This window comes from Grammomys surdaster, unplaced genomic scaffold (assembly GCF_004785775.1).
Source record: "Grammomys surdaster isolate TR1022 unplaced genomic scaffold, NIH_TR_1.0 215, whole genome shotgun sequence".
Taxonomy (NCBI): domain Eukaryota; kingdom Metazoa; phylum Chordata; class Mammalia; order Rodentia; family Muridae; genus Grammomys; species Grammomys surdaster.
Window position 1 is genome coordinate 4,237,223 of NW_021604660.1, and position 26,618 is coordinate 4,263,840.

Genomic DNA, 26,618 nt, shown 5'->3' on the forward strand with positions numbered 1-26,618 from the left:
AGAGAGAGAGAGAGAGAGAGAGAGAGAGAGAGAGAGAGAGAGCTGGCAATGAATATGTTAATTAGCTTGAGTGTGGTAAGCCTTTCACAAAATGTGTGTATTAAAATAATCATGTTCTATGCTTTAAATAAATATTATCTGAACTTGTCTGTTGCATTTGGAGAAAACTGTAGCATCTACTTGCTTGCATAGTCTTCCAGATATTTCCAGCTCCCCCAGCCCCATATACTGGCTTGGCCAGTGTTCCCTTCTCTCTGTTCCGAGTAGGACTTCCTCCTCTTTCTATAAGAATCATGATCGTTTACTTTGGCTTTGCCTCTCATCATGTCAAGTATCTACACTTCTCAGCTTATCATTTCTCCAAGGGCCCATCCCCCAAACCCAAGCCCAGCTTCATGTGGTTGAAGGAGGGCATCTGCTAACATGTTTCAACACCCAGTACTGGTAATATTGACTGATGCCCTTCACTGGCAGGGGAAAGGGTCTTTATTTGCTACTTTTTCTTCTGGGTGTCCTTCTTTGGACAAAATGTGCTTGAATATTATGCACATGGCTATACTGTGTTATATTCCCCACTGATCCTTACGTCATAGTGTTACTGAAAGAACACAAAGTGGCTCTCTTCTTATATGCCAACTCTGATTGTTAATGAATGCAGCAAGTGTGGTATTAAGAGAAATAACAGTGGACCTTGGCATGCCATATTCAATTAATCATGCCTGCCCCTGTGAAGATCCATGTAGAGTCTTTGTTGTATTTTAAATGAGAAATTCTCCTAAAGGCATATTATTTGAGGACTGAGTCTGCAGTTGGTGCCATTTGGGAAGGTAATGGAACCATTGGAAGGTAAAGAAATTGGCTTGCTAAAGAAATTATATCACTGGGGAGGGCTTTGAGGATTTACTAGACTGGCTCCATTTCCTGTTTCACTCTATGTTGTCTGTGTGCCATGTAATATGATCACTGAACTTCCTGAATGCCAGGCCAGCCCTCCCTCACAGGAATGGACTGAGTTAGTCCTCTGAACTGTGAGCTAAAATAAACCTTTTTGCCTCCCAAGTTGTTTTTTGTCAGTGTATTTTAATGACAACAGGAGAGTAACCAGTGCAATCTTGCCTTTGAAGGGACAGCCATCTTTGGAGGGATCATTTGTTCTTTCTTCTAGGGCTGAAACATTGGCTGCAACTGCTTGGCACAAGTCTTTTCTTTTTTTTCTACCAAACCACAGTAATTTAGTTAAGAAACTTCCTTGAGGAAACATAATGTTTTTTTCTATTCATATTTGCTATAGAACATCTGTAAGTCAGAACTTCTGGGACTATGTCACTTCTGTGAAGTTGACACAAATCTACTAAAGGCTTTGGCAAAATATGTTTTGTAGCTGCAATTTGGGAATTGGCTATAACTTTCTAATCTCAGGTTGGAAAGCATCCCTTCTAGGTTGAACCATTCCCCCTTATTAAAGAGCTTGTTTCTCCATAGCTGGTGCTTACTTTTTGTTGGCAATTGTCCCTAGTCACTGACCTCTCAGGACTAAGTATTGCTTTTATTTTGAGTTGAAATATGAATATCCAAATTGTGGATCACCATCTAGAGCTGAATTCCCATTCACCACATAAAGTCAAGATCCTCCCCCACACTAAATCCTATAACAGCCCCAATAGTACTTGATATTCCTATAAACTGCCTTTGGTACAGAGAAACCTTGATTCAACATACCTTGTAGTTGAAGAGAAACAGTCCACAGAACAGGCTGTACAGATCTGCTGTGAGCAGAGACAGGTTGACAGAGGTGGCACTCGTTTTCTTTATGACGACTGGCATAAAGCTGTAGAGACCAAACATGCAGGCACTGAAGCCAACATAGAGCAGCCCTGGGGAGCAAGAAGACAGTGTCAGGGAATTGTGGGGCATCACCTAAGACTCAGTAAAGGTACCTTTTTTTCACTGTGTTAAATGGTGTCTAATATTGGTTGGTACATAGGTAAAACATAAGAACTTAAAACTTGTGCTTGGAAAATGCACATTCTGCTTCTTCTCATGTAGCTGACATCCTACTGGTTCTAGAAAGGATACTTGTTCTCTCTCTCTCTCTCTCTCTCTCTCTCTCTCGCTCTCTCGCTCTCTCGCTCTCTCGCTCTCTCGCTCTCTCTCCCTCTCCCTCTCCCTCTCTCTGTGTGTGTGAGTGTGTGTGTGTGTATGTGTGTGTGTGTCAGTGTCTGTCTCTGTGAGCACACAGAGGCATACACCTATGGGAACCAAAAGGAAGCATCCGACCCACCCTGGGGGTGATGGTGTTGGAAGCCATTGTGAGCCCCCAAGTATGGGTGGAAAGGACCACATGCAGGCCTTCTGCAAGGACAGTAAAACTCCCTTAGTTGCTGAGTCATCTCTTATGGCCTCCCTATGTATTTCAAAACATTTTTATCTTCTTATACTTGCAAAACATATTTTATATTATACTCCACATTTATATATATATATATATATATATATATATATATATATATATATATATATGATATACTACTCTGAATGGTTATCTACACAGATGTTGCAACTAGACAACCTTGACTTGAACTACCAAGTCTTAACCATATCTTTGGGCAGACAATGTGACTGCTTTGAATGTAGGAAATCTGTTATTTTCTTTAAAATTACTGAGCTTTGTTTCACCTCCCCAAATTTAGTGTCATTTTCTTGTCACCATTTCTAGGCTACTGTGAACTCTAGACACACCAGTGTTAATACTAACCAGGAATACAGAGTTTTGGATGATATATAGCAGGGTTTTATAAGTAACTATAGATTCTATCACTTCCCAGGTATAATGTGATACATATGTACAAAAGTAATGCTTATTTCTCTGCATTGGAAGTACAAGACATGATAAAATTTGTTGGTTCTCTGGGCATTATAAGTAACCTTCCTAATGGGATCTTGGGTTAAATGTATCTGGGGTAGGATGTGAGCACCTTGCTTCCATTGAATCCTGTGAATTCAAGGGAACTTGGTTACTATTGGATATCTCTCCCTCTGATTAAGAAGATCAGCAATTCCTCCAGAAATGAATCTATTTTGTTCCTATTAAAGATAATAAAGGGCACAGGGTTTATTCTCTGTTTCTGGTCCTAAGTTTATGGAAAGCTACATCAGATAGTCATAAAAATCATGGTGAACATTAAGCAAATAGTGCAACAGCCCCCTCTAGTGTGGTGGACATGCCCTTCGTACTGAGCAAGATGATGCCCCTATTTTCTGAGTTCAGTAAGCTAGGACAGCTCATTACATGTATATATCTGCTAAAATACTAGTAGGAAGCATACAACTCCTCACAAGAAGTTTTAACTCCATAAAAATGCCACTCATAATTGATTTTCCTTTTAGCCAACTTACAAAAAATATAACAAATACTAAATAACCTATGACTAACACATAAAAGACTTCAGAATTGATTCAGTATTCCTTAAGAAATCTGACATTAAAAGACAGGGAGCAAGACCTATTCTTAAATTATTCCACTGAAGATAATCAAACCTAGGTAGAATATAGTCCAAATACTCCAGATATTGCCTTTCTTTCCTTCTTTCTTTCTTTCTTTCTTTCTTTCTTTCTTTCTTTCTTTCTTTCTTTCTTTCTTCCTTCCTTCCTTCCTTCCTTCCTTTCTTCCTTCCTTTCCCTCCTTCCCCCTCCCTACCTCCCCCTCTCTGTCTTTCTTCCTTTCTTTCTTCCTTCCTTTCTCCCTTCCTTCCTTCCTTTCTTTCTTTCTTTCTTTCTTTCTTTCTTTCTTTCTTTCTTTCTTTCTTTCTTTCTTTCTTTCTTTCTGCTTGCCTGTCTGTCTGTCAGTCTGTCTCTCTGTATGTCTGCCTGCCTGCCTCACTGTCTTGGGCATTGTTGATTTAGATCATAGGATAACTGTGCTAACAAATACTAGAATCTGAACTTTGCATCTTACTATCTGGCAAATCATACTGGGGCAGACTGGTGAGTTCTAATGCTTTGTACTCACTTTATTTTTTACTTCATTGGGAAGCTTGCATGCTACAGTCCCTCTGCTTTGGGCTAGGAATCTGGCAAAATGAGGGATAGACAAAAAGCTTTGAGCTGCTCATGGTGAGGGAATAAAAGTTTTCATAAAAGAAAATGGCCAGGGTTTGTTTTAGGAAGGATGCTCATATAAGGATGCCTTACCAACGTGGCATTTACACTGAACATGAAGGACTAGCAGGAGATTAAAGGAAGCATAGAAAGTGTATTTTAGGCAGAGATGTCATTACCTGGAAAGATTGTCAAAGAGGGTAAATTTATGGTTTATTCTGGTGGCTTACAGAATCCAAGATGACTAAATCACAAAGATGAGGTAGAGAAACCAGGGAGGCTGGCAGACAATGCAAAGCCCTGTATGTCTTAGAAAGAAATTTGTAATTGCAGCAAGAATATCCTGAGTACTTTGCACCAGTGACCTAACATAATTTGATCTACATTTTAAAAAGATGAGTTTGGCTACTGTTTGGAGGATGAATGGAATGAGGAAGGGATGAGAATAGAGATGTGAGAAGAATAGCATCTCTGCCTAGCAAGACAGGCTGGTGGGTCACTTGGGGAGCAAAGGAAAGTGGCTGGGTCTATGACTGCTGAGCCAACTTATTGATGGCTTGGAGGTAAGCAGTGAGAGAAAAGAAGACATCCAGGAGTTGACTGGATCTTTACTGTAGTAAAAGGGTGAATTTTAGTGCCATTTCCTGAGATGATGAGAGCAATGAGAGGACCAGGTTTTCAGTGGACGTGAGGGATTGTTTGAATGTGTTGTTTTAGATAATTATGCATCATTCATGTGAATCTGTCCAGTGGGGTTCTGGATGCATCATGAGCATACTGAGAGAAGAGGCACAGCTTTGAAACTGAAGCTTTGAGTTAAGCAGAGTAGGAACACAGCTATACAGTAGGCTAGTAATCAGACCAACTCAGGATGGGTCCACCTTAAACATTCTGAGTATCCTTCATAAAGTTGCTAAAGTTAGATATGGGTGGCAGATTGAAGCACATAGTGCCACTATAGTTGATTCTTCTACTAAGCTAGCTAGTACTTGTGTGGATGGATACCCTATTTTGTGAGTGAAGTGCAACCATAAACCACATGGTGAGACAGAGCTGGGATGATGGACTACCACATCTTGTCCATCTGCTGGCCTGGGGTAGACATTAGGTCCTTAACAGATGCTAGCTATTCACCTCAAGACCCAATTTGCTGCCTGTGGAGAGTTTTCAATCAATAGACATGATCAAACAGATGAAATATTATTGGCTAGCAAATACATAATGATCACATTAAGTACATTTACAGGCAGAGTGCGTATATAAACATTTCTCGTCCAAAAATATGTTTTCTAACTAAGTGTAGAGTTTGTTTTCTCTTGTTCTGCAGGGAAGAGATTTAAGGCAGAGAGACTGAAAATAACATTATTGGCTAATCCTGATGGGGTCTTTACTATGTGTCATGAGTGGTATACACATTAGCTAATCTCAAAAACAAAGTAATGCCATTGCTGTTGCTACTGTTTTTAGACAAGCAGGAGATGAGGTTATTGAATATGTTGGTCAAGAAACACAGCCCATACCAAACTGAACAGAGGGCATTTAGTAGAACACATATTGCAAACGTATTTCAATAATGAGAGATAAAACAAGGATAGAGAGGCAGTCAGAGAGTAGTGATAGCTATGAATTACACTACATGATATGGAGAAATAAAGGCAGTACCCATATTACCTTGTGGGGCAGTGGGCTGTGAGAGGCAGCTGGGTACTTGGTTGAGCACAGGCCTCAAACCCCAGATACCCTAATGGGATGGTAGGTATTTGGCCTTGCTCCTGGGCCCTGGCTGCTTTTACTTATCCACAGTCCTTCCCAAAGAAAGGTTTGTGGCCTTAGATCAGGTAGCACAGGTAGAGGCTGTGACTACAGTCCACAGAGCCTCAAGAGATCTCCATATTAAAGAGATACTTAAAGGCCAAAGGGCATAGCCAATTAAGCATTCCTTCTCAGACCCTCCTCCTCCTAGCAAAAGTATTTAACCTCAGGCCCTCCCTGAGGACACTGGGTACAGCTTCATCTACTTTCCACCATGACAAAAAACCTTTTAAAACCATGGACTTCCTCTTGTCTTTGGGCCTCCCCTCAGGTGGAGAACCATATGAGATGTCAACCAAGGAGCAGCCAACTAATCTCCTGCTGCAGGACTTCTCTGCATTCTAGCCACGGAGGCCCGCCAACTCAAGCAAGCTAGCCGAGCTAGCCATGACCCAACCAAGAGAATCTCCATGACCAAGAGTCTCATTGAGCTTCTCTCCCTTGTCCCTCTCGGCTGTGGGCCAATCCAACTTGTATGGCTGTCCCCCCATCTCAGTCCTTCTGTGATCTCCCAGTCATGTCTGGGTGCCCAAGGGCTGAGACCACCAGTCTCCTGCCAGCCACCTCGGCCCAGAGACCCTCTACCTAAGAGCTCTGCCCCCGCAGGACCTCAGACTGGGATCTCCCTATGCCCGGAGCAGAGTTCTGCCACTTCTCACAACCCTATGTCTGCCTGGCACCACATGGAGTAAAATCAGTCAAATTCCCACACTTCTGCCCTCTGAGCCTCGGTTCCAGCTGTCTGGGGTGGCAGACGTGAGAACCACAACTCAGACCAACAGAACCCACATCCACGTGTGAGCTACAGCTCTGCATTACCTAAGGTCAGAAATTAGGGGAGTATTATAGGGATTGACCACAAGGAGACTCAGCCAATCCTGGAGACCTGTCCTTGAGTAGTATAGAATAAGGACAATTTCTTTCTTCTATCTAAGCTTTCTCTTCTGCCTCTCAGTTACCAAAAGTGTCCAGCTTCAGGAGGATCATTTTTATATGCAGAGCAGGAGGCGGGGAAGATATTGATCTGTGAGAAAGAGGCCAAGAAGCCTGCCCTGACTGGGCAGTCTGACTGAACTCTGAGTACTTGCCACCAATGTCTATTGCTGAGATGTTCTGAAGATGAAGGGAGAAATGGCTAGTTCGTTTTGTGTATGTGTATACAGATTTGCCTATAGTGTGTGTGTGTGTGTGTGACATGGATTTTATCTCCTATTTTTCTTTAAGGTCTTACTGGTATTCTATCTTTCCTTTGTCTTCACTAGACTAAGACATTTCTATTAATAATAGAAAAATTAAATGGTATCTTAGAACATATGCATTAGAGCAAACCTATCAAGAGTACTGGGCTATCTGGACATGCTAAGACAATAAAAATTACTTTTATCACAGGAAGCTGAAAACCTAGTGAAACTACCTCAGAAACCTAAGTATAAGTTTCAACTTCATACATTCTGTTGTATGTCTGAGTATTCATTGGCCTGTCTTTCTGTTTGTCTCTCTGTCTCTGTCTCTGTCTCTCTCTCTCAGTATGTATGTGCGTGTACATGCACGTAGATCAAAGACCAACGTCAAGTGTCTTCTCCATTACTCTTCTATTTATTTATTTATTTATTTATTTATTTATTTATTTAATATAGAAAATCTTGATGAATGCAGAGGTCACCAAATTTAGCTAGACTAGCTGGCAGTAAGGCCTAGGGCTCTACCTGTCTCTGTCTCCCAGGATGTTGGGTTTACAGATGCCTTCCACCATGCCTGGCTTTTTACCTGAGTTCTAGGGTTCAGACCCCTAGGTCCTCATACTTCTCTCAGCCATCACTTTGCCTACTGAGCTATCTTCCCAGCTCTCCTCAATGTACTCCTAAGGAATTCTCAGGACCTCCTTGCTCTGAGACCACATGATCCCATTGCCAGGTAAGGTAATAAAACAGTGATCAGCCATAACATCAGAAGTGAAAAGGTACCTCCATGTAAGCCAAACCTATGTCTGTTAGCCCCCAGAACACCCTTTCCTTCATAGCTGACTTCCACATTAGCTTTGTTCATATACCCATTAACACACGCTGGCACATGAGATAAAGGGTATATTTAAGCTGTTTACTAGATTTCTGGCTGTGAACTAGCATTCTTGATGGGGGAGGACAGCTCGGCTATGTTAAATCCTATGCTTTACTTGAGTTTACTGATTAAATAATCACAAGCAGTCTTTCTGCTAAGTAAAGTAGAACAAAGGGATGAAAACAATCGTCTGGCTTTTGGTAACTCCATCTTGAAATTAGTCCACACAATAATCCATTAGAAATAATCTTCATATCCAGAAGATTTCTTTTCCTACTTACCCTGTAGGAAAAAACCAGTACTCTCTGTATTGATAACATAGGAGCTGACCCAGAGATTCTGTGAGGTATATCAGAGTTGTAGATAGAGAGGGATTGGGGGAAGTCTTTGACAGATAATGGTAAATGAAGATACTCTTGGAATCTATTCTCGTGTGTGTGTGTGTGTGTGTGTGTGTGTGTGTGTGTGTGTGTGTTTTAATGCTTTACTGGGAACTGATCATCAGGCCTTGGCTGACCTCCTGAAGTCTGTGGGGGAAAGGTAACAGCATGTTGACCTTTTCTAGTGTCTCTGAGACTCTGGTTCATGAGCTTTAGTAGCTGCTCTGTCATTTCTCAGTTCTCAGAAGAAGGTGTGACATGGTCTCAGGCCTCTGCTGTGCTCTCTACTGCTTCCCTTTGCTTTTATTATGACAGCAGAGAGCCACCTGCTGCTCTTCATTCACCTGCTCATTTAATGATCAGTGATTTACTGAATGCTACATACCTATAACTGAGCTAGACAACCAGACCCTGTAGTTGATGAGCGTGAGCTCACAGGAGCAAAGCTGGCTGTAGTACAAAATCTCTAATGCAAGCATACAAGTGCTTCAGATATCTAGGCCATTTTAACCTTGTTTCCAACCAGGAACTAATTTGATGGCCCCGCAATATGATCCTTTTGCACAGTCTTCATCATCTTGGGCTGCAGGGGACCAACATCCTAATGGTAATATGAGAATATAGTATAAAACTACCTTGTGATGGCACATTTAACTAACACTGAATTATGACAAAGTCCCAGCGGTCACGTATAGGACATCTGCATAATTAGAGGATGAATTCCTTTTGATTACTGCCATTACCATCAATATCGAATTAATTTATCCTCGCAGACCACTGTATGAGAAGTGCTGTGAAGCAGGAGTCATGTTTTAAGAGTCTTGACTTCAAGAGTCACAAAGTCACATGCTTCTGGGCCCAGCAGCTGTTTTCTCTCCCAACTGCCCTTCTCTTCTCTTCCCCCTCCCTCCTCTCTATTGATTTTCATTTAATTATAGCATTTCCTATCCATCATCAAGAAACAAACAAATGGAGGACTCTGGAATAAACATAAGGGTGGGTAAGCCCTTGTGTGAAGTCACTGAGATCACCCATCCATCACATATATAATCTTCTGTCTCTTGTTCAACCACCAGAGAACATGATATTGGTAGTAAAACAGTTCTAAATGCTTATGGGCTGGAGATAGATGCAGTGGTAGAAGAGAATATGTCAAGAATCTTTTTCTCAATGGAAGAAAAATATGCCAAAGCAGTCACTTCTACCAAAGATATCTCTATTGGAGGTGGTGGGGCAGCACCTATACGCCCCCAACCCTGATTTACATTCATCCTACTCATATTTTTCAAGCACTGCCCCACTTGACCTGAACTCAAGTCATGTTCACTGCTAGGATCCTTTGCCTTAAGACAGAATTCTGAGTGAACTGAGGGATACTTTCTTCTAGATCCTGCCTCCTAGGTAATAAGTATTATCACTGAGGATCTGAAATCCATACCCTAAAAATTTTTAGAAGAAAGTGACTTTAGAAACAGATAAAATCTAAGATGTCCTGGATGTCTACTGAGTAGTTAAATGCCTGTCTAGTGTTTCCAAGGCCAGTTGGAGATCAATTAATAATTTCTTAAGGCTAAGTGCTCCCTTCTAAAAAGGGTCCGAAGAGCCCAGAATGTGTAGTATGCTGCTTTTTCTCATACCTTTGTTAAGCTCAGTTTTCCCCTTTACCAAAGTGCTATTTTTTTAATGATCAATCAATCTGTATTTCTTGTCTGGAGCAAATTGCTCTCATTTCTGCACCACTACTGCCTAGGGCCTTTCTTTTCTGGTTTGTCTTTAACCTAATAACACACTTCTGTCTCTTCCATAAAACACCTTGACAGTGCTAACTGACAGAAGCTCAAGCAGGGCATGAGAAGATTCAAGAAATCCAGTCTTACTGTGTGAAGGACTTCCAACATGGCAAGGTAATTTTATTTTCTTTTGTCACCTATCATTCTAAATCCCCTCCTTGTCTGCCACATACATCCCTAGCCACACAACTTTTCAAACAAATGTCTTAGATTAAAAAAAAAAAACCTAAAACAACACCAGCAAAAACAACCAAACAACCAAACAAATAAACAAACAACCCATCTTAAATGAGCAGATCCTTACCTATTTGCCAATCCCAGGGTACCTTTAATAGCTCTTTGTGTTCCATGATGGCCCTGTAGAGTTAAAGCAAATGGACAAGACAATCACACACATTATTTTTTCCTGTCTTTTACCATATTTACACAAGTATTAAAGCAACCAATTGAACTTCAAAAATGAATTGACCCCTGCAGAGGCAGTCTGTGGTCTCTCCCTGAAAAGTCTCTCTAGGTGTGGCCAGCAGCAATAAAGGTCTAGGGGAATTTAAACCTCATTGTCTTCAACCAAACAGGCTTTTAGGGTTTAGTTTCTTTTTCTTCATATGCTTTGGGGAAGCAAATGGTAAGTCTCAGAAAACTCCATTCTTATAGGATTAATAAATTTAGTCCCTAAACATTCAATAGAGCAGTGGTTCTGAGTTACATAGGCATTTGTGTCTCACAGGCATTTGGAGAGTGTGCTAAACCACTGTCTCTGCAGCCTCCTCACTAGACCTTCAGATTCAGTAAAGCTTGGAGGGCTCAGGGAGGCGCATTCTGATAAGCTGTTCTAGGATGATGGCAGTGTTGCTGGTCCAAGGACTGAACTCTGAGAATCACTCCGTAGAGGAGGTGCTTTTGGCACCATTTTAATAACTCTGCCAGCAAGGGCTTGGATCCAGTGCACACTCAATATATCTCATTTACAACACAAAGCTCTTGTTTTGGCAGGAGTACATCCCACAGAGCTCCATTAGCTATGATAGAGCATGACCAAGCAAAAGAGCAGCGAATCTCTGGACATATATTTTGACCCAATAGTAATAATAATAATAATAATAATGCATAAAATGAACCATATATCTGTAAAATGTTGGCCATGAATGGTTGATCTAAAAAATCCTTTTTCTTCTCACAAACATGAATCAGCAGCTTTTCAATGCTATTACACTTTCATAATGAATCTTAAATAAATCCCCAGCTTTCTCATTTCTCTGTCTTGCCTGCTAGAGAGTTTACAGCAGTATTACAGGACACTTAGATTTTGAGAAATGTGCAGGAAACATCCAATATATAAAATGAGATATCAGGCGATATCAAAATATTTCCCCTAAGTAATTTCTGACAACAAACCTATACAACTTCGAAGAGCCTAGAGTCTGTTTTGTAGAAAAGAATTTCATGGAATAGCAATTGCTTATTTGGTGAAACTAGACTTCACTTCTTATATGAATTAAATGTGCTCTTTGCTGGTAGAAATTACTCTTCATCTACAACAAATTCTGAGGAACTAGAAAATTCATTAAAGAATGACTTTTGCTCCAGTTTTGGATATATTGAAAATCTAGTGCACATCTCTTTTTGACATTTAGTGAATCTCAGTTTTATATGTCCCTGCCTTTTTAAAGAGAAGAGAATGCTAAATTCTGATAGTTGAATTTGAAATATGGTTCATTCTTATAAACCCATAGGCAATAAGGAAAATCTACAAAAGGGCAATTTTATTTTTTAAAATTGTTTTGTTTTATTTCATGTATATGGATGTTTGTCTGCATGTATATCTCTGCATCACATGTATGCTTCATTGTCAAGAGACCAGAAGAGGGCCTCAGATCCCCTAGGACTAGAGTTGTGGAGGATTGTGAGCTTTCATATGGGTGCTGAGTATCAAATCTGGGTCCTCTGGAAGAGCAAGCCAATGTTTTAAACTGCTGATCCATCTCTCCAGTAAAACTCCAAATTTAAAATAGAAATTTCTTAGCAGCAGTCACTAATAAGCAAACATACTCCATTAGAAGTGTATTAAATCATAAGATTTGTCCTTTGCTTGTAATGTCTTTATAAATCATAACCCACTTCCTGGAAGAATGCACATACTTTTCATTATCTCCTGAAAATCATCTTCAAAACCTATGAAATGTTTTATAATAACTTATAATATACTTATTTAGTTTGGAAGTAATTTATTAATAAGGATATAGTTTGTAGATTTAATATCTTTGTGGGGCAGTTTGGTGATTGCTTTTCTGACTTGGTTTTTACACTCTAAGGCCAAGATCTATAAAAATAAAACCCACTTCTTACATCTGTTATGTTCCTTCTTATTCTTACTCACAATTGAATTCCACTGAAAAATGCACCAAAGAGACCAATCATTCCCAGGAACTCCACACGGCTCAGAGTTCGGATGATGGATTCTTCCCAGACGTTTGAGATCCCATACAGTGTGGCTCCTCCTAAGACCAGAAGGTCCCCTACTAGCTTATTTTCCCCTAGAAAACAAAGAAAGCAGATGGAGACTCAGAAAAATTTTCTTGACAAGAATCTGGCACCAGAAAAAGGAGCTTCTTTTTCTATTATCTTCTGACACTTTCATAAGAAGCCCAGCAATTTCCAACCAAAATCATGTAAAGATTTTAAAAATATGTTTTCTAGATGGGCTAGGATATAAAAAGTTACCTATCTTCATAAAACTGGAAGTTTCCCTTAAGAATGTAGCTTTCTTCAACTTAATTCTCTTCAAAGCCCACGTCTCTGTCTAAGAATATGTCTACAAATATATGCTAATATGTATGTTTTGTTTTAGGGCATTTTTTGGCTGTTTGGTGAACCTGTTATAAACCTGACAGTCATTTTCTACACTCTTCTATGCAAGGAGAGAAGTCATGCCAATAGTCAACACTACGTTTTTGATCATGGCAAAATGTATACAAGGCTACTAACAGGGTTTATCAGATTTCTACTTCCCTGAAACAGCTTCAGATTGAACAAAATATATAATAAATATAATATATGAATGGTATATATTTAATTTATATATTGTGTAAATATATAATGTATAAATATATAAATTCATCATAATATTAGTATTAGTAATTTCTCTTTTTCAAACAAAAAACACAAAAATGCAATCCCCATCACAATTCCAATACAGTAGTATAGACCTTGAAAGAGCAATTCTCAACTTCCTATGGAAAACCAAAAAACCCAGGATAGACAAAACAATTCTCAACAATAAATGAACTTTGGGAGTTATGTCCTTCTGAAAGTCCTCTATCATCATCATGATATATGATATTAAATCTGAATCTTGCTTTTCTGGTGTGATGGGGTAACTAGGACTTGTTGCAGTGGGAGAACTGGGTTCTAATGATGCCACATTGCCTTGGTTTCTGTTGTTTATGTTCTTGCGCTTGCCTCTCTTAGTCTGCTTATCCCTAGTGCTACCTGACCTTGCTGCCTCTGACTAGAACCTGTCCCTCCTGTGATACTGGTTGTGTCATAACTTGTCAGAGTCTAGCTGTCTCTGTGGTCCTGTGATTCTGTGATCCTGAGATCCTGTGTGTGTCAGAGATCCTGGGAGTCAAGCTGCCTCTGGGATCCTGAAATTCTGGTGTTACCAAGCTCTTGAGATCCTGTTGTGTCAGAGCTCCTGGGAGCCAAGCTTTCTCTATGTATTTCAGGGATTGGTGGGTAGCCAGAGCCATGGGTTTGCTCCAGGCACAGGTGCAAAATGGAAGGAACCAAGGAACCTGTATTTCTGGCTGGGCATAGGTAGAGAATGTTAAGAAGGACATAAATAATTCCCTTAAAAAAATACAGAAGAACACAAGTAAACAGGTAGAAGCCCGTAAAGAAGAGACACAAAAATCCCTTAAAGAATTATAGGAAAACACAACCAAACAGGTGAAGGAATTGAACAAAACCATCCAGGATCTAAAAAAGGAAATAGAAACAGTAAAGAAATCACAAAGGGAGACAATCCTGGAGATAGAAAACCGTGGAAAGAGATCAGGAGTCATAGATGCAAACATCACCAACAGAATACAAGAGATAGAAGAGGGAATCTCAGATGCAGAAGGTACCATACAAAACATTGACATAACAGTCAAAGAAACTGCAAAATACAAAAAGCTCCTAACCTAAAACATTCTGGAAATTCAGGACACAATGAGAAGACCAAACTCAAGGATAATAGGTATAGATGAGAGTGAAGATTCCTAACTTAAAGAGCCAGTAAAAATCTTCAACAAAATTATAGAAGAAAACTTCCCTAACCCAAAAAAAGAGATGCCCATAATCATACAAGAAGCCTACTGAACTAGAAATAGATTGGACCAGAAAAGAAATTTCTCCCATCATATAATAGTCAAAACACCAAATGCACAAAACAAAGAAAGAATATTAAAAGCAATTAGGGAAAATGGTCAAGTAACATATAAAGGCAGACCTATCAGAATTACACCAGACATCACACCAGAGACTATGAAAGCCAGATGATCCTGGAAAGATGTTATACAGACCCTAAGAGAATACAAATGCCAGCCAGGGCGGTGGAGGGAAGAGGGTAGTGTGCTGGGTGTAAAGTAACAAATAAAATAAAAAAGAAAGAAAAAATATATAATATATAAAATATAAATGTGTGTTTACATAAATTTAATTTATAGTTTCTATATAAATGTAAATTCATAATAGTAATAATTTCTCTTTTTCAAATTTAAAAACACATTTTTTTTTCAAATTTGGTTTGAGTTGGTTCTAGTTTATGTCCAATTTTTCTAATAAATACTTTACCCTATAGTTTGGCAAACTCTTCCCATTTCAGGCAGTGTAGATAGAAGGCATGAAGAGAGAGAATGAAATAAGCAGTATGAATAGCCTCACTGGTTAACCCTCTACTCTAGTTGTTTCTGGCTCTTCGTTTCAGGTGTCAGGCAGCTACCTGCTTGGCAGATGTATAGCTCTGGTAGAGGAGAGAAGGAGGGGAAGGGTGTTCACTACAACAGTACTCCTCGGGAAGAGACTCATCTAGAAAAATCTTTGAATGCTGAGATCATCTGAACAACCCCAAAACTATAGAAGCAGGCAGTCACTACTCTTTGGGGAGCATGGAACATCCTGTAGATAGAGGATTCACATGAATGAAAGCAGGGTTGGCATTGACTTCTCTATTCGGTCACCTCAGATTATATCTCTATGCTAAATGGCATCAACCTTTCCTGGGCATCTCCCTACTCCTGTTAATGAGTGGAGGGAGAGAGAGAAAGTGACTATGAAAGATAAAACAACAGCTTGTTGGAGTTATTCTCAAGGGAGTGAAACTGAGGACATGATTTTGGGAGGGCTGCAAGATTTCCTTGAGTCCTTGAGGAGCTGCCATCACTATTCAGCAGATGATCAGGAACTTAATGAAGCCCTGAGGAGAAAGCAGATTTAGGGGGAGGTCCCTGGGCCTCCCTGTTAGAGAAATGAAGGTCATTGTGACAGGGAAATCTTCAGTAACTAGTGAATCTTTATGTGTCAGCTATGGAAGTATGAAAATGTTTGAACTTGACATGGTCCATAACTAAAATTCTAAAGCACATCTTTTAGATTTTTCCATTCCGGAAACATTTCAGAATCTTGTCATGAAATGAAGTCATTGTTATGAATATCAATTATTGCTGTAGTAGTGAAATACTGAAAGGCTTCTTAATAGAACTCTTAGCAAAATTAATTATATGTGAATGTATTCAGGAAAATGAAGTCATAATGAAATAGTTTAATAGGATGAAAGAAACATCAGTCCATTTTTAAAAAAAGTCCTAAAAGGTAGACATTGCTTTTAGTGAATAGACTTCTTCAGTTGTTTATTTTTAAGACTTAATTTTATCCATGTGCAGACATGGATGTCACATCTAGCAGCTGGGGTTACACGCAGTTGGAATATGCCGGATGTGGGTGCTGGGAATTAAACTCAGGTCTTCTGGAAAAACAACAAGCAGAGCCCCCAGCCCCCATTTTTACAGATGTGAGTAGTCTTTAGAGTGGCCCATTAAAAGAAATGTATTTATCAGTACTTTTAAATCTTCATTTATTTAATGTTAATTTTAATAGTAATACAATTGTATATAATTTCAAGTTCAGACATATTTTTGAAGTTATTATCAACAAAATATTACATATCATTTATTATTTACTAGCTATTCTGTTAATCAGTTTTTAAGTTACTTTCAAGTTATTTTATAGCATGGCCTACAGTTTGGATCCTAAATATTCCTGAAAGCCAATGTGTGAAGAGTTAGTTTCTAGGCAGGAAGTGGAACTACTAGGAGATAGCACCTATCAGATAGATGTTAAGTCTTCTGGAACATGCCCTTAAAGAGGATATTAAGACCCAGTCCCTTCCTCTTCTTTTTTTTTTCTTTCTGTTTTTTTGCATGCCATGAAGGGAAGAGTTCCCTTCTGCTATGTGTTTCCACCACAATGTACTATGCTACACCATTTTAAATTCCCAAAGAATGTCTAAATGAACTGCCTGGCAGAAAAAGTCTGGACATCGCATGGCAATGTTTTGAATGGTGATATCTTTTGATTCAGATAGAGTGGAATAAATCACACCTGCCATGAACTACAGAGTCTTCCTTGTATTTTATTCACTTTATCTTAAATTGTTATTATTACAAGAATAAAATAGTATATAGGAAGTATTTTGTATAATCATACTACTTGTTCATAAATGATGTTTTTAAAAGGCATTAGCTTCATTTCATCTGAATAACTGTCTGTCTCTATGAGTTGGGCGTTTTTCATTCTGAGCTGCTCCTGGTTTCTAATCAACTCTTTCATAATTGGCTTTCAAGGTTTAGTTTTCTCTATTTTATTTTTTAACAATCACAAACTTGTTTTAAATAAACACCTATGTGTGTTACTAGGAGAAGAGTGTAGTTTATCTAAACATCATTGAATTGCTACTAATTCAAGAACCAGTGTTACTATTTTGGAGTGTTAGAAGACTGCTAGGTCCCTTGATGATAATGTACCCATTCTTTCAAATACATAGAAGTTTTAGATAGTGGACCAACTGTCTTGTTTTCATGGGACTCAATTTTAAATTTAAAGTCTCATGTCAGAGCAATCCACCATCCTGGGCATTCTAGGATGGTCATTTACTCTAATTAACTGTTTAAAAGCACCTTCATATAAACAAGATGCAATTATGAAAAAATAAGAACTGTGTGGAATACAAAAAAATTGCAAAGATTTTACATCTGAGTGACACAGTTTACCTTGATTTCTGAGAATGAAACATGAGAATTGTTTCAGTGTTATTAAGCTAAAATGAAATGACCGATGAGAAGGTGCCTCACAATGGGGAGTGTTCAACAAAAAAAAGTCACTTTTATTTGTGTTGAATTGTCAGGCTCTGTAAAAATATTTTCTTTTCCTTAAAATAAATGTAGAATTATAACTAATAATGACTTGTTAACATCATCACAAATGAACTACAGGATGAAATTAATATACTATAAAGGGGCTACTTTTAGGAGAAGCAATATATTTTAGAATAGGGCATGATTTTCCTTTTTTTATTCATCTTATTATTTTTGCCCATCCTCTTTATATCCACAAGTTAGAAAAATAGACGTCATTGTGGAGTATCTCTGGGGCTCTACTAAACCATGTTTACACACTCCAACATTCCTACATGCCCATGGTCATATCCACTAGTCATATCAGTAAGAGCAAGGATGGTCTTTCAGAGAGTTCTGGGAGCCAGATGGGAGCTAAGTGAAAACGGAGCCTCTAAATATTAGAATCACTGTTTTTACTTAAGAACTTGACAAAAAATATACTTTTGTAGAGCTTAAAGGGGTAGAAAGTTCTTATGATAGGTGACTGGCTGTTCCTGTGATAGATATTCAATGGGTGTCAAAGTGAAGTCTCCCATGCTAGGAGCTTGGGTACCTTCTTTTGACCACTGTCAGCATTAGGCAAACAAGATGGGGAAGTTTTGTCAACAGCATTCACTCTGGTACTTCATTCTGGGACTTTTTTTTTTTAATGCAATGCCTGATATCTGATAAGTTCCTTCACCCAGACTTAAATCAAGGAGGAAGTCCTGGTGATCAGAGGAAGAAACATGGCAGTAAAAAAAATTAGAACAACTATCTATGATGAGGCCAGATTAATTGTTAGTGGGCTAAAATTAATGTATTTGAGGACAGAATTGTCAAGATCTTAAGCTAAACAGAAACAGAATTTAAACAATACATTAAAAAATAAAGTCAGATATTTTCTTTTCCTTTGAAAAGGTCCCAATATAATTATGAGAATTTATCTGAGTCAAATGATTCATTAAAGTTCTTGTGAATACTCAAAGTATTTCAGAAAAGGCTGGTGATCTTGGCTGGTTAATGCAATTGAAAACACTCTGCTGTAAATGAGGAAACTAGTGGGATAATTTTAGTAATAATGCATACACATTTTAAAATTATATTGATTTCAGGTATATGACAGTTGAGCTTTCTGCCCAATTTAATATTTTATAGAGATAAAATATGTATAGTCAATGAGTCCTTGAATTTTGTATTTGGGTCTGCCTTGAGGCGCCTATCCACACTCTTGGGCACCATTTTAGTAGCACAGAGTGTGCTCTACAGTAACAAGATCTAGTTCTCTTATCACTGGTGCTTTGCACGTCACAAAAGACAATGCCACAAGCCTTGAGCAGGTCCATGGTGATAGTGCCAGGCTACTTCACTATGTGTTAGTCATGTCTTCACTTCAATTTTAAGTGATTATTTAAGGAAAGGCTCTCAAATGGATTTGTTGTCCTTTTCTTAACCAGTACTATTTTCCTACCACTTCAGAGCCAGAAAACATTTTTACAGGATTAGTGTCAGTAATCTAATAAATCAGTCCAAAGTTAACTTACTATTCAGGATCAGAACACTGGGACTTACTGGAAGGGTGTCTTGATTGACAATGGAATAAGATAATTACCAGAATCGACAGCTAGAGCCAATAGCCAGATATCTATTTCTGTTTCATCTGTGTTTATACAGTGCCCAGAAAGCTTAGACATTTTATTATACAGAATACTATCTGATGACTTCTGAAGAAATTACTTAGAACACTTACTATGTGTATGAAGCACATAGTCAGACCTTTGATACACTATCTATCAGTAGGTCACAGAACAAGTGTTTCTCAAAGGAAAATTGGGAAGAGGGTGAGGGTATATTTCCAAGCTATCTGCTGAGGTAGGGATTAATAACGTCTCAACTGTAGGTCCAGGAGACTGAGGACATCTCCTTTTTATTCTGTGTTGCAGCTTTAGCTGTTAGCAATCTGAAAGGAAGAAAGCTTACCTGGAATATCAGGAGCCCAGAAGGCCCTCCCACCCCAGCTCTGTGACCTTGAATAACTCACTTGACTTTGCCAGAACTTGCTGTTCCCTCATTTCAATTATAAAGGAGGTTGAAGAAAGGGTTTTTTTTTCTCTCTTTCTTTCTATAAACAACTAAGATGCAACATAACATCATTTCAGGGACTTCATATAGCCTTGTCTCGTAAAGCCAATTGCCCCAACTCTGACCCTTCATTATCAAACATTTTAGAAGAAAGAGCAGTTCCAAGACTTTTAGAAAGTGAGTACTTTATACTTCACTTCTGTTGCTGGCAAAACGGGTTTGTGTGTCTGACATTTTTTCCCCTCTTCTAAAACTCTTTCTGTAGCACAAGAATTGAAACACATTAGGAAAGTCCTTCCAGAAGCCACTGGAATCAGGGTTCTCCCTGAAGAATCACAAAAATTGGCTGACTGAATCATAAAACTGCCAGAGAAGTCTCCAAGCTGTGATCAGTGTAACAACTCTTCCCATTAAAACAGATAAACAAAACAAAACAAACAAACAAACAAACAAACATGCATGCATGAGATGGCAGGTAGCTCCTGGAACATAGCACATCTGGTCTGCAGACTTTAAGTACACATTCTCTGGCCTGTAAACCAACAGATTGGAGATTTTGTAATCTCCAATCCAGTAGATTGGAGATTTTGTCTTTCCCTGCCTTGGCAGATCAGGCATTGGGTGAGGAGGAGCAGGGAAGGCTTTGTGGCTGAGTTGCTGATTAACTTGTCTACACTACCTTTGAAAATTGTTCCAGGCCAGCGACTCTGACCTTCAAAACTTTCCTCCTCATAGATGGTGACTTCAGTTTTAACAATTGTGTGAATGTCTCTGAATTTTGCATTTAGTATCCACCCAGGGCATACATATCAGGGCCTTCTGTGTGTTGTTACTTTGAGTATGGGGGAAAAACATGAACAGGACTCTGTCACAAGAAAAACCAAGTTACTAGGAGTCTTGTTTCTACCCAAACGCAGACACCACAGGTCTCCCTTTGGTCCCACTCATAGAGGTGTGTGACCTGGTGACCTCTTCAAGACTCACCTGCTCCCTGGTGCCTTCCCACAAGCACATCCGCTCCCACCATGCAGCCCATGCCCAGGATGCAGACCACGATGCCGATGAAATGCACAGCCTTGTACCGGATCAGCAGGAAGAACCAGGAGAGCAAAATCACCACCGGGATCACAAAACAGTCCAGGAGCTATTGAGAGCATCAAGAGAAACAATAGTGAGAGTCAGAGATTCCAGCACATGGGAAAAGGTTGTGCTCTGGTGGGTACTCGTACATAGTCAGAACAGAGGCAGTTAAAAGTCCCTCAGACTTAGACACAAGGAAGCTTTGTTCCTCATTTAATCACTAACATCCTTGAGACTTGAAGGAAGAGGCAACGACAAATGGATAAGCCTGGACAGGGGTGAAGATTTTTCTGTCCTTTTGTGTCTAGCCAGGTCTGCTGCCTGTCTTCTTCAGAGCCCTGACAATGTCCTTGGGGACACTTGGGCCATGGGAAACTACCTTGAGCCATTTTACATGGTTCCAACACTTCAGGAGTAGATATGGAAATGAAAGGTGAGGCCAAAGGTTTTGTTTACAATATTTTGCAAATTAATAGAACTTAGAAAATATGTACTTACTTTTCCTTTGGGAATTATCTCCCTTCTAATAGGGAAAATTATTTAATCTGATAGTTGTTGTTTTTCATTTAATATCACTGTACATATTAATGCAAAAAATAGTGTGACTCCACCTGACATGAATCCCTGAGAGCTGGCATAATGCCTTGGAAAGGTGGAGACACAACATGGAGACAGGAGAGGAATTCTATGCTGAGATCCAGAGTCCCTGCTCTATGGCATTGGATAACCACACACCCAGGAGAGCTCTATGACCTACTAGAAAAACCAACAAGCCTAATAGGCCTCCCTGGCCATCAGTTCAAAGCTCAGGGTTAATGCATAGGGACGTATTTTGGAGTTGAGTATGGTAGGTCAGACCTGTAATCCAAGTAGAGAGGAAATGAGGCAGGTAGACCATTTAAGGTTTGAGGCTAACCTGAGCTACATATGAAGAACAGCTCAGCAGGCATATTGCTTTCCAAGCATGCACAAATCCCCCAGCATAGCATAAAACAGGTCATGGAAGTATGTGCTTATGGGCCCAGAGGAAGAAGAACATGAGGTTCGACATCATACTTAAATATGCACTGAGTTGGAGGCTAGCCTAACTAGGTGAATTTCTGTCTCAATAATAATAAATCAGTTTAATAAAATAAAATACAAGAAGAAGAAGATGGAGGAGAAGGAGAAGGGGAAGGAGGAGGAGCAGCAGAAGGAGGAGGAGGAGGAGGAGGAGGAGGAGGAGGAGGAGGAGAAGGAGAAGGAGAAGAAGAAGAAGAAGAAGAAGAAGAAGAAGAAGAAGAAGAAGAAGAAGAAGAAGAAAGGAGAAGAAGAAAGGAGAAGAAAAAACAAGGTATTTTAAAACATGAGGCCCCTGAAGACTGTATATAAGTCTCCAAATTCTTTAGGCTCCCTGGATATGGATCTTCCCCTACCATTTCAGTAAATCTTCAAAAACATCATTGTCCAATGATAGGTCTCTCCACTAGGCAAACCAATGTTCCACAGGACATCAACCTTCATGTTCCAAATGAAGACCTTGTGCTTTGCCTTATGACTTGTACAAATCCATGCTGGAATTCCAAGCACTTGACATGCATCCTGCAGCTGCCAGCACAGGCCAGGGATTTCTAATACTCCTCCACTCCCACTGCCTACCTCCCGTTGATCAGGACAATCTGGCGCTTCCACCTTCTAAATGTCTAGCATCCAGAGTCATGCCACCCTCTCCCATTTGTACAGTGGAAACTCAGCTGGCATTCGCTCCTACTGGGAAGAAGGCCTTCCTGCTTTTCCCAGAGCCTCTACTCCTGGAGCTCCCTAGTTTCTGAAATTGTTCACTCCAAGTCTTGAATCTCTGGTGTCCCTTCCCTTTAGGTGCACTTTTATATGTTACCTCCTCAAGAAAGCCTCTTGGATCTGAAGATGAAATTGTGTCCCATCTGATGGTTTCCTTGCACATTTCATGATACCAATTTCAAGCCTACTTAATTGACATGGTGGTTTCCACATAAAGTCAGACTTATCCACTTGCCTGAATCTAAGTTGCAGAATGCTACCAGGCTCATGAAAAGTATCCAATAGTAGTTTCTGAACAAGGACACACAGATGTTTAGGTGTCTGAAGCATCAAAACCCACCCTCTGAGATCATTAAAGTCTGAGAAAGTTTTGGTATTCACATGGTATTTGCAAATGTCAGACTAGTCAATTGGCAGCATAAGCAGTGATCAGAATCCCCACTACACCCAAAGATGCTTCTGATATGAACAGATCTTCATGCATCTCTATGTGTTGGACTGTTGTTTTGCCAAATTACATCACTCAGAATACTCAATCATATTCAGGGTTGTTGTAAGATGACAGAGTTAAAGTGAGGAAGCAACATGTGAACATCATACCAAGTAGCACTGTGAGGACTGGGGTTTGGTCTCAAGGAGCACAGCATTCATGAAGGGGCTCTATAAAAGCAGCTGTAGTTAGTGGGATTGTTTTGAGAAGCCCATAGTTGCTCCCTGCATGGTTAAATTAACAATGTAAGTTAATGACCTATCTGATGTGATTATATGTACTATGTTAGGTTTTACAACTGGCTTCAGATACCATGTAATGAAATTTCAGTTTGCCAATGAAAATTGTTCACTGAACACAATAGAATTACTGTTTCATTTTGCAAATTAAAACTGATTGGATTAAGTTGAAATATTTCACTGTTTGCCATACAGTTTGGATGGCATCTGGCTGGAAAGAATCTTTCCACAGAGATGAAGGCATCCATTCCTGGTTCATTGAGGGCAGACTAGTACATCATCCAGGTTTTGAGAAGGGCCAAAGTGAACCTTTTTGTCTCTCAGCATTACTGGAAACACCAGAGCTCTTTGTGAGCCCTGGAGCCTGTAGTACCATGATGAAAACCCTTATTTGTAAGTACAAGTGGTACCAAGGAAGAAAAGTGTTTAAAAAGAAGAGAAGGGAAATAAACTGGGGCTCATATGATGCTCGTTCAAGAGAAGTTTGGTGCTTGGCATGGAGTGGGACTCAGTAATGGCGCTTGAATGATGGACACATCAATGATTTCCAGAAGGGACATTAGAGGTAATCCAGGTCATTAGTGGCATTTGGAGTTCAGCTTTAATTCTTCATCTTGCAAGACTGCCTCTTCTCTCTGAAGACAGTTACCACTCATGCCCTTGTCCTTAAAGCAGTCTTAGACACTTATCAATATCAACACCATTTCTGGGTAGCATTTCTACAGTGCAGAAGCACGAAGATGCAGTTTGAAAGTTGGGCACTTGCAAGTTAAGTCTCAAGAGAGTGATACACTGAAGGTCACACAGTAATACCACCAGTAGTTATGGATACTGATGCTTCTGAATAGTATTTCAGTGGAAATCAATGGCAACTATATTGAGCTGCTACAGCTGAGGCCTCACTCTGGTGTCTGTCACTGCAGATGAGAAGCTGTTTGGTAGCCACAATTTGTAAATTGGTTATTAGTTTTTAGTGACGTTTTCTCTCCAGCATATCATCTTAGTGAAGACTTGCTCAGATCACAATAAAGCAGACAGACATTATAATAGCTGTCCACTGCTGGGACTGTCAAATAAGAAAATGGGGCAAGCTTACCTCTAATTCTGTTACTAAACGGCTTATGTGAATTAGCTTTCAAAAGAAATACTTTTCATATTCTTTACATATTTTGGAGGGATTTGATTATTGCTCACCTCAAAGCATGAAGAATTACAGATAACAAGATCAAACTTGCTTTAGTTTAAAGTGAGCTAGATTTAAACCAAAGTTATCAAGGGCAGAAGATTCATGTTTATTTTCTTGGTTTCAAAGACCAATGGATGTTTCATCAATTTTAAATGTGAAAGGAAGGTCTAAAGGAAAATGATTTTAAATTGTTAGCAATATAAATAAGCAGAAAGAGAGACGGGATCTTTGACCAAAACAATTATTTCAATAAGAAATGTGAAAATGCGAGTCCAATTGAAAAATAGATCTTCCCCATTAGACTTTCAATGTAATGGTCTTCCCTTCATGCAGAACTGGTTCTCATGTCTGCCCCAGTAATAACCTGTAACAAAGGATTTTTTGTTTGTTTGTTTTCTGATTTTTTGAGCGAATAAATCTTAGCTCCTTTCAGGGAAAAGGGAAAAGAAATTAACTGTCTTTAAGCCTATTTCTCCATGTAAGAAGAAATCATAAAGATCCCAATGCCAAAAGTTAAATAAGTATTGCTTTATGACCACTTTACACTCTGAAAAAAAACTCAAAGAATATAAAAAGCCTGTTGGAGCCTGGAATGACGACAAAAGTCTATATCAGAGTAGTCGGGAGATAGCAGCAGGGATATCACGAGTTCTGGGCTAGCCTTGACAGGAATACCTGTCTCAGAAATCAAAACAACATGAACAAAACAAAAAACCAAACCTAACATCCTACAAAAATTGTGCACTGCTCTTAGATTTACATAGTAGCTTCCTAGCTTAAGGATATAAACTAATTTATTCCCTCCATAGCAAAAGTCCTCCTTCCAAAGGGACTGGAGACCTCTTATCTGACTTTGTTGATAGACAGTAATGTGGACAGATTCTTCAAATCTATGGAGACAGCACCAAGGCTGCTGTTTGCACCTTGCCATTTCAACATTTACTCAGATTTTCTTTGCTTTCACTTATAGTTTTAAAGGACCCATTAAAGGAGCAATGGATTGTCTCAATTTTTGTAAGTGAGAAAAGTGGAGTTCCAGGAGTAGAGCCTATTAGTTTTAGAATTGGATATAAAATACCAGCAGTTTCTAGACCCTGAGGTCAGGATTCAAGTGCAACTTACAGAACTTAGAGGTCTGTGTTGACATTGCTTTTGGGATGATTGAATGGGTGTGAGTATGCATGTATATGTGCAAGTGTACATGTGTACAGTACATGTGTACATGTGTGCACATATGTGGTGCAGTAGCATTTAATTTTCCTCTCTCTACTATCTTTCTCATTTCCACTCATCTCTGACTATCTTTCCACTGTATCCTTGCCTTCAGTCTTGCATGCAATCATCATGCTTGGTTATATGCCCATTATACCTAAACACACACACACACACACACACACACACACACACACACACACCATCAATCGCTGCCTGTCAGTATCTATTGAAGTTTTCTCTTTTTTCTATGCTATCTTCATTTGCCTGGGTTCCATACAACACCTTTTAGTCTACTTGAGATACCCATACTTCTGAGGGGGATAGTTGTATGGGTGAGAGTCGGGGCTTGGCTTCGTTTACAATCATACCAGATATGTTGGGCACTTGCAAGGTAGATGCTAGAACACTGAAGACCTAGAGTAGGGGTGTGGGGAGAGGTGACAGAAGCAAGTACTTCAAGTATGCTGCCCTTCTGGTGCTTTGGTCTTATTCATATAGAAGCAGAATGCCAGCTGCTCCTTCAGCCTGGGAAGCGCCAAGAGGAAGCCCTAGCTGCCTAAGAGAACCCCATCCCTTCCTGCATTTCCCAGGTTCATTCCTGCTGAACATCCTCCTGCATAAGACAGTTTCATAGCATTTCTGCTCAACCTCAATCTGAAGCCACATTTAGATTGCCATGTACCTGTGAGCACACAGATCCTGAATCTCCACTGTAGTCTGATGCTCTGACACTGTGTATATTTTCTTATTTTTCCTTATCAAGAAAGTTCTTTTATAGTCTCTATTATTTACTTCATATATGTCAAGATGTGTTTTAGGGATCCCCTGAGAACACATGAGTCATTCCAGCCAGGGAAGCCAGTAGGCTAATGGCAGATCTTCATCTCTCCTTCTCTCTTCCAAATCCAATTGCCCCAGACTTACCCCCATCTCTGTAGCAAACTATTATCTGTGGTCTTCCCTAATTTCCTACCTCATTTCTAGACATTAAGCA

At 39.5% G+C, this 26,618-nt stretch overlaps 1 protein-coding gene across 1 annotated transcript in view; it reads right to left on the reverse strand.

Moving 5' to 3' along the window:
• The window catches only part of Slc35f1 (solute carrier family 35 member F1), a 409,688-nt gene that overhangs the window by 21,937 nt on the left and 361,133 nt on the right, over positions 1-26,618 (reverse strand). The window contains exons 4-7 of the mRNA XM_028772611.1: positions 20,620-20,779; positions 12,516-12,672; positions 10,443-10,495; positions 1,720-1,874 (exon numbers count right to left, since the gene is read on the reverse strand). Coding sequence (XP_028628444.1) covers positions 1,720-1,874; positions 10,443-10,495; positions 12,516-12,672; positions 20,620-20,779 — 525 coding nt within the window. The remainder of the gene's footprint in view (positions 1-1,719; positions 1,875-10,442; positions 10,496-12,515; positions 12,673-20,619; positions 20,780-26,618) is intronic.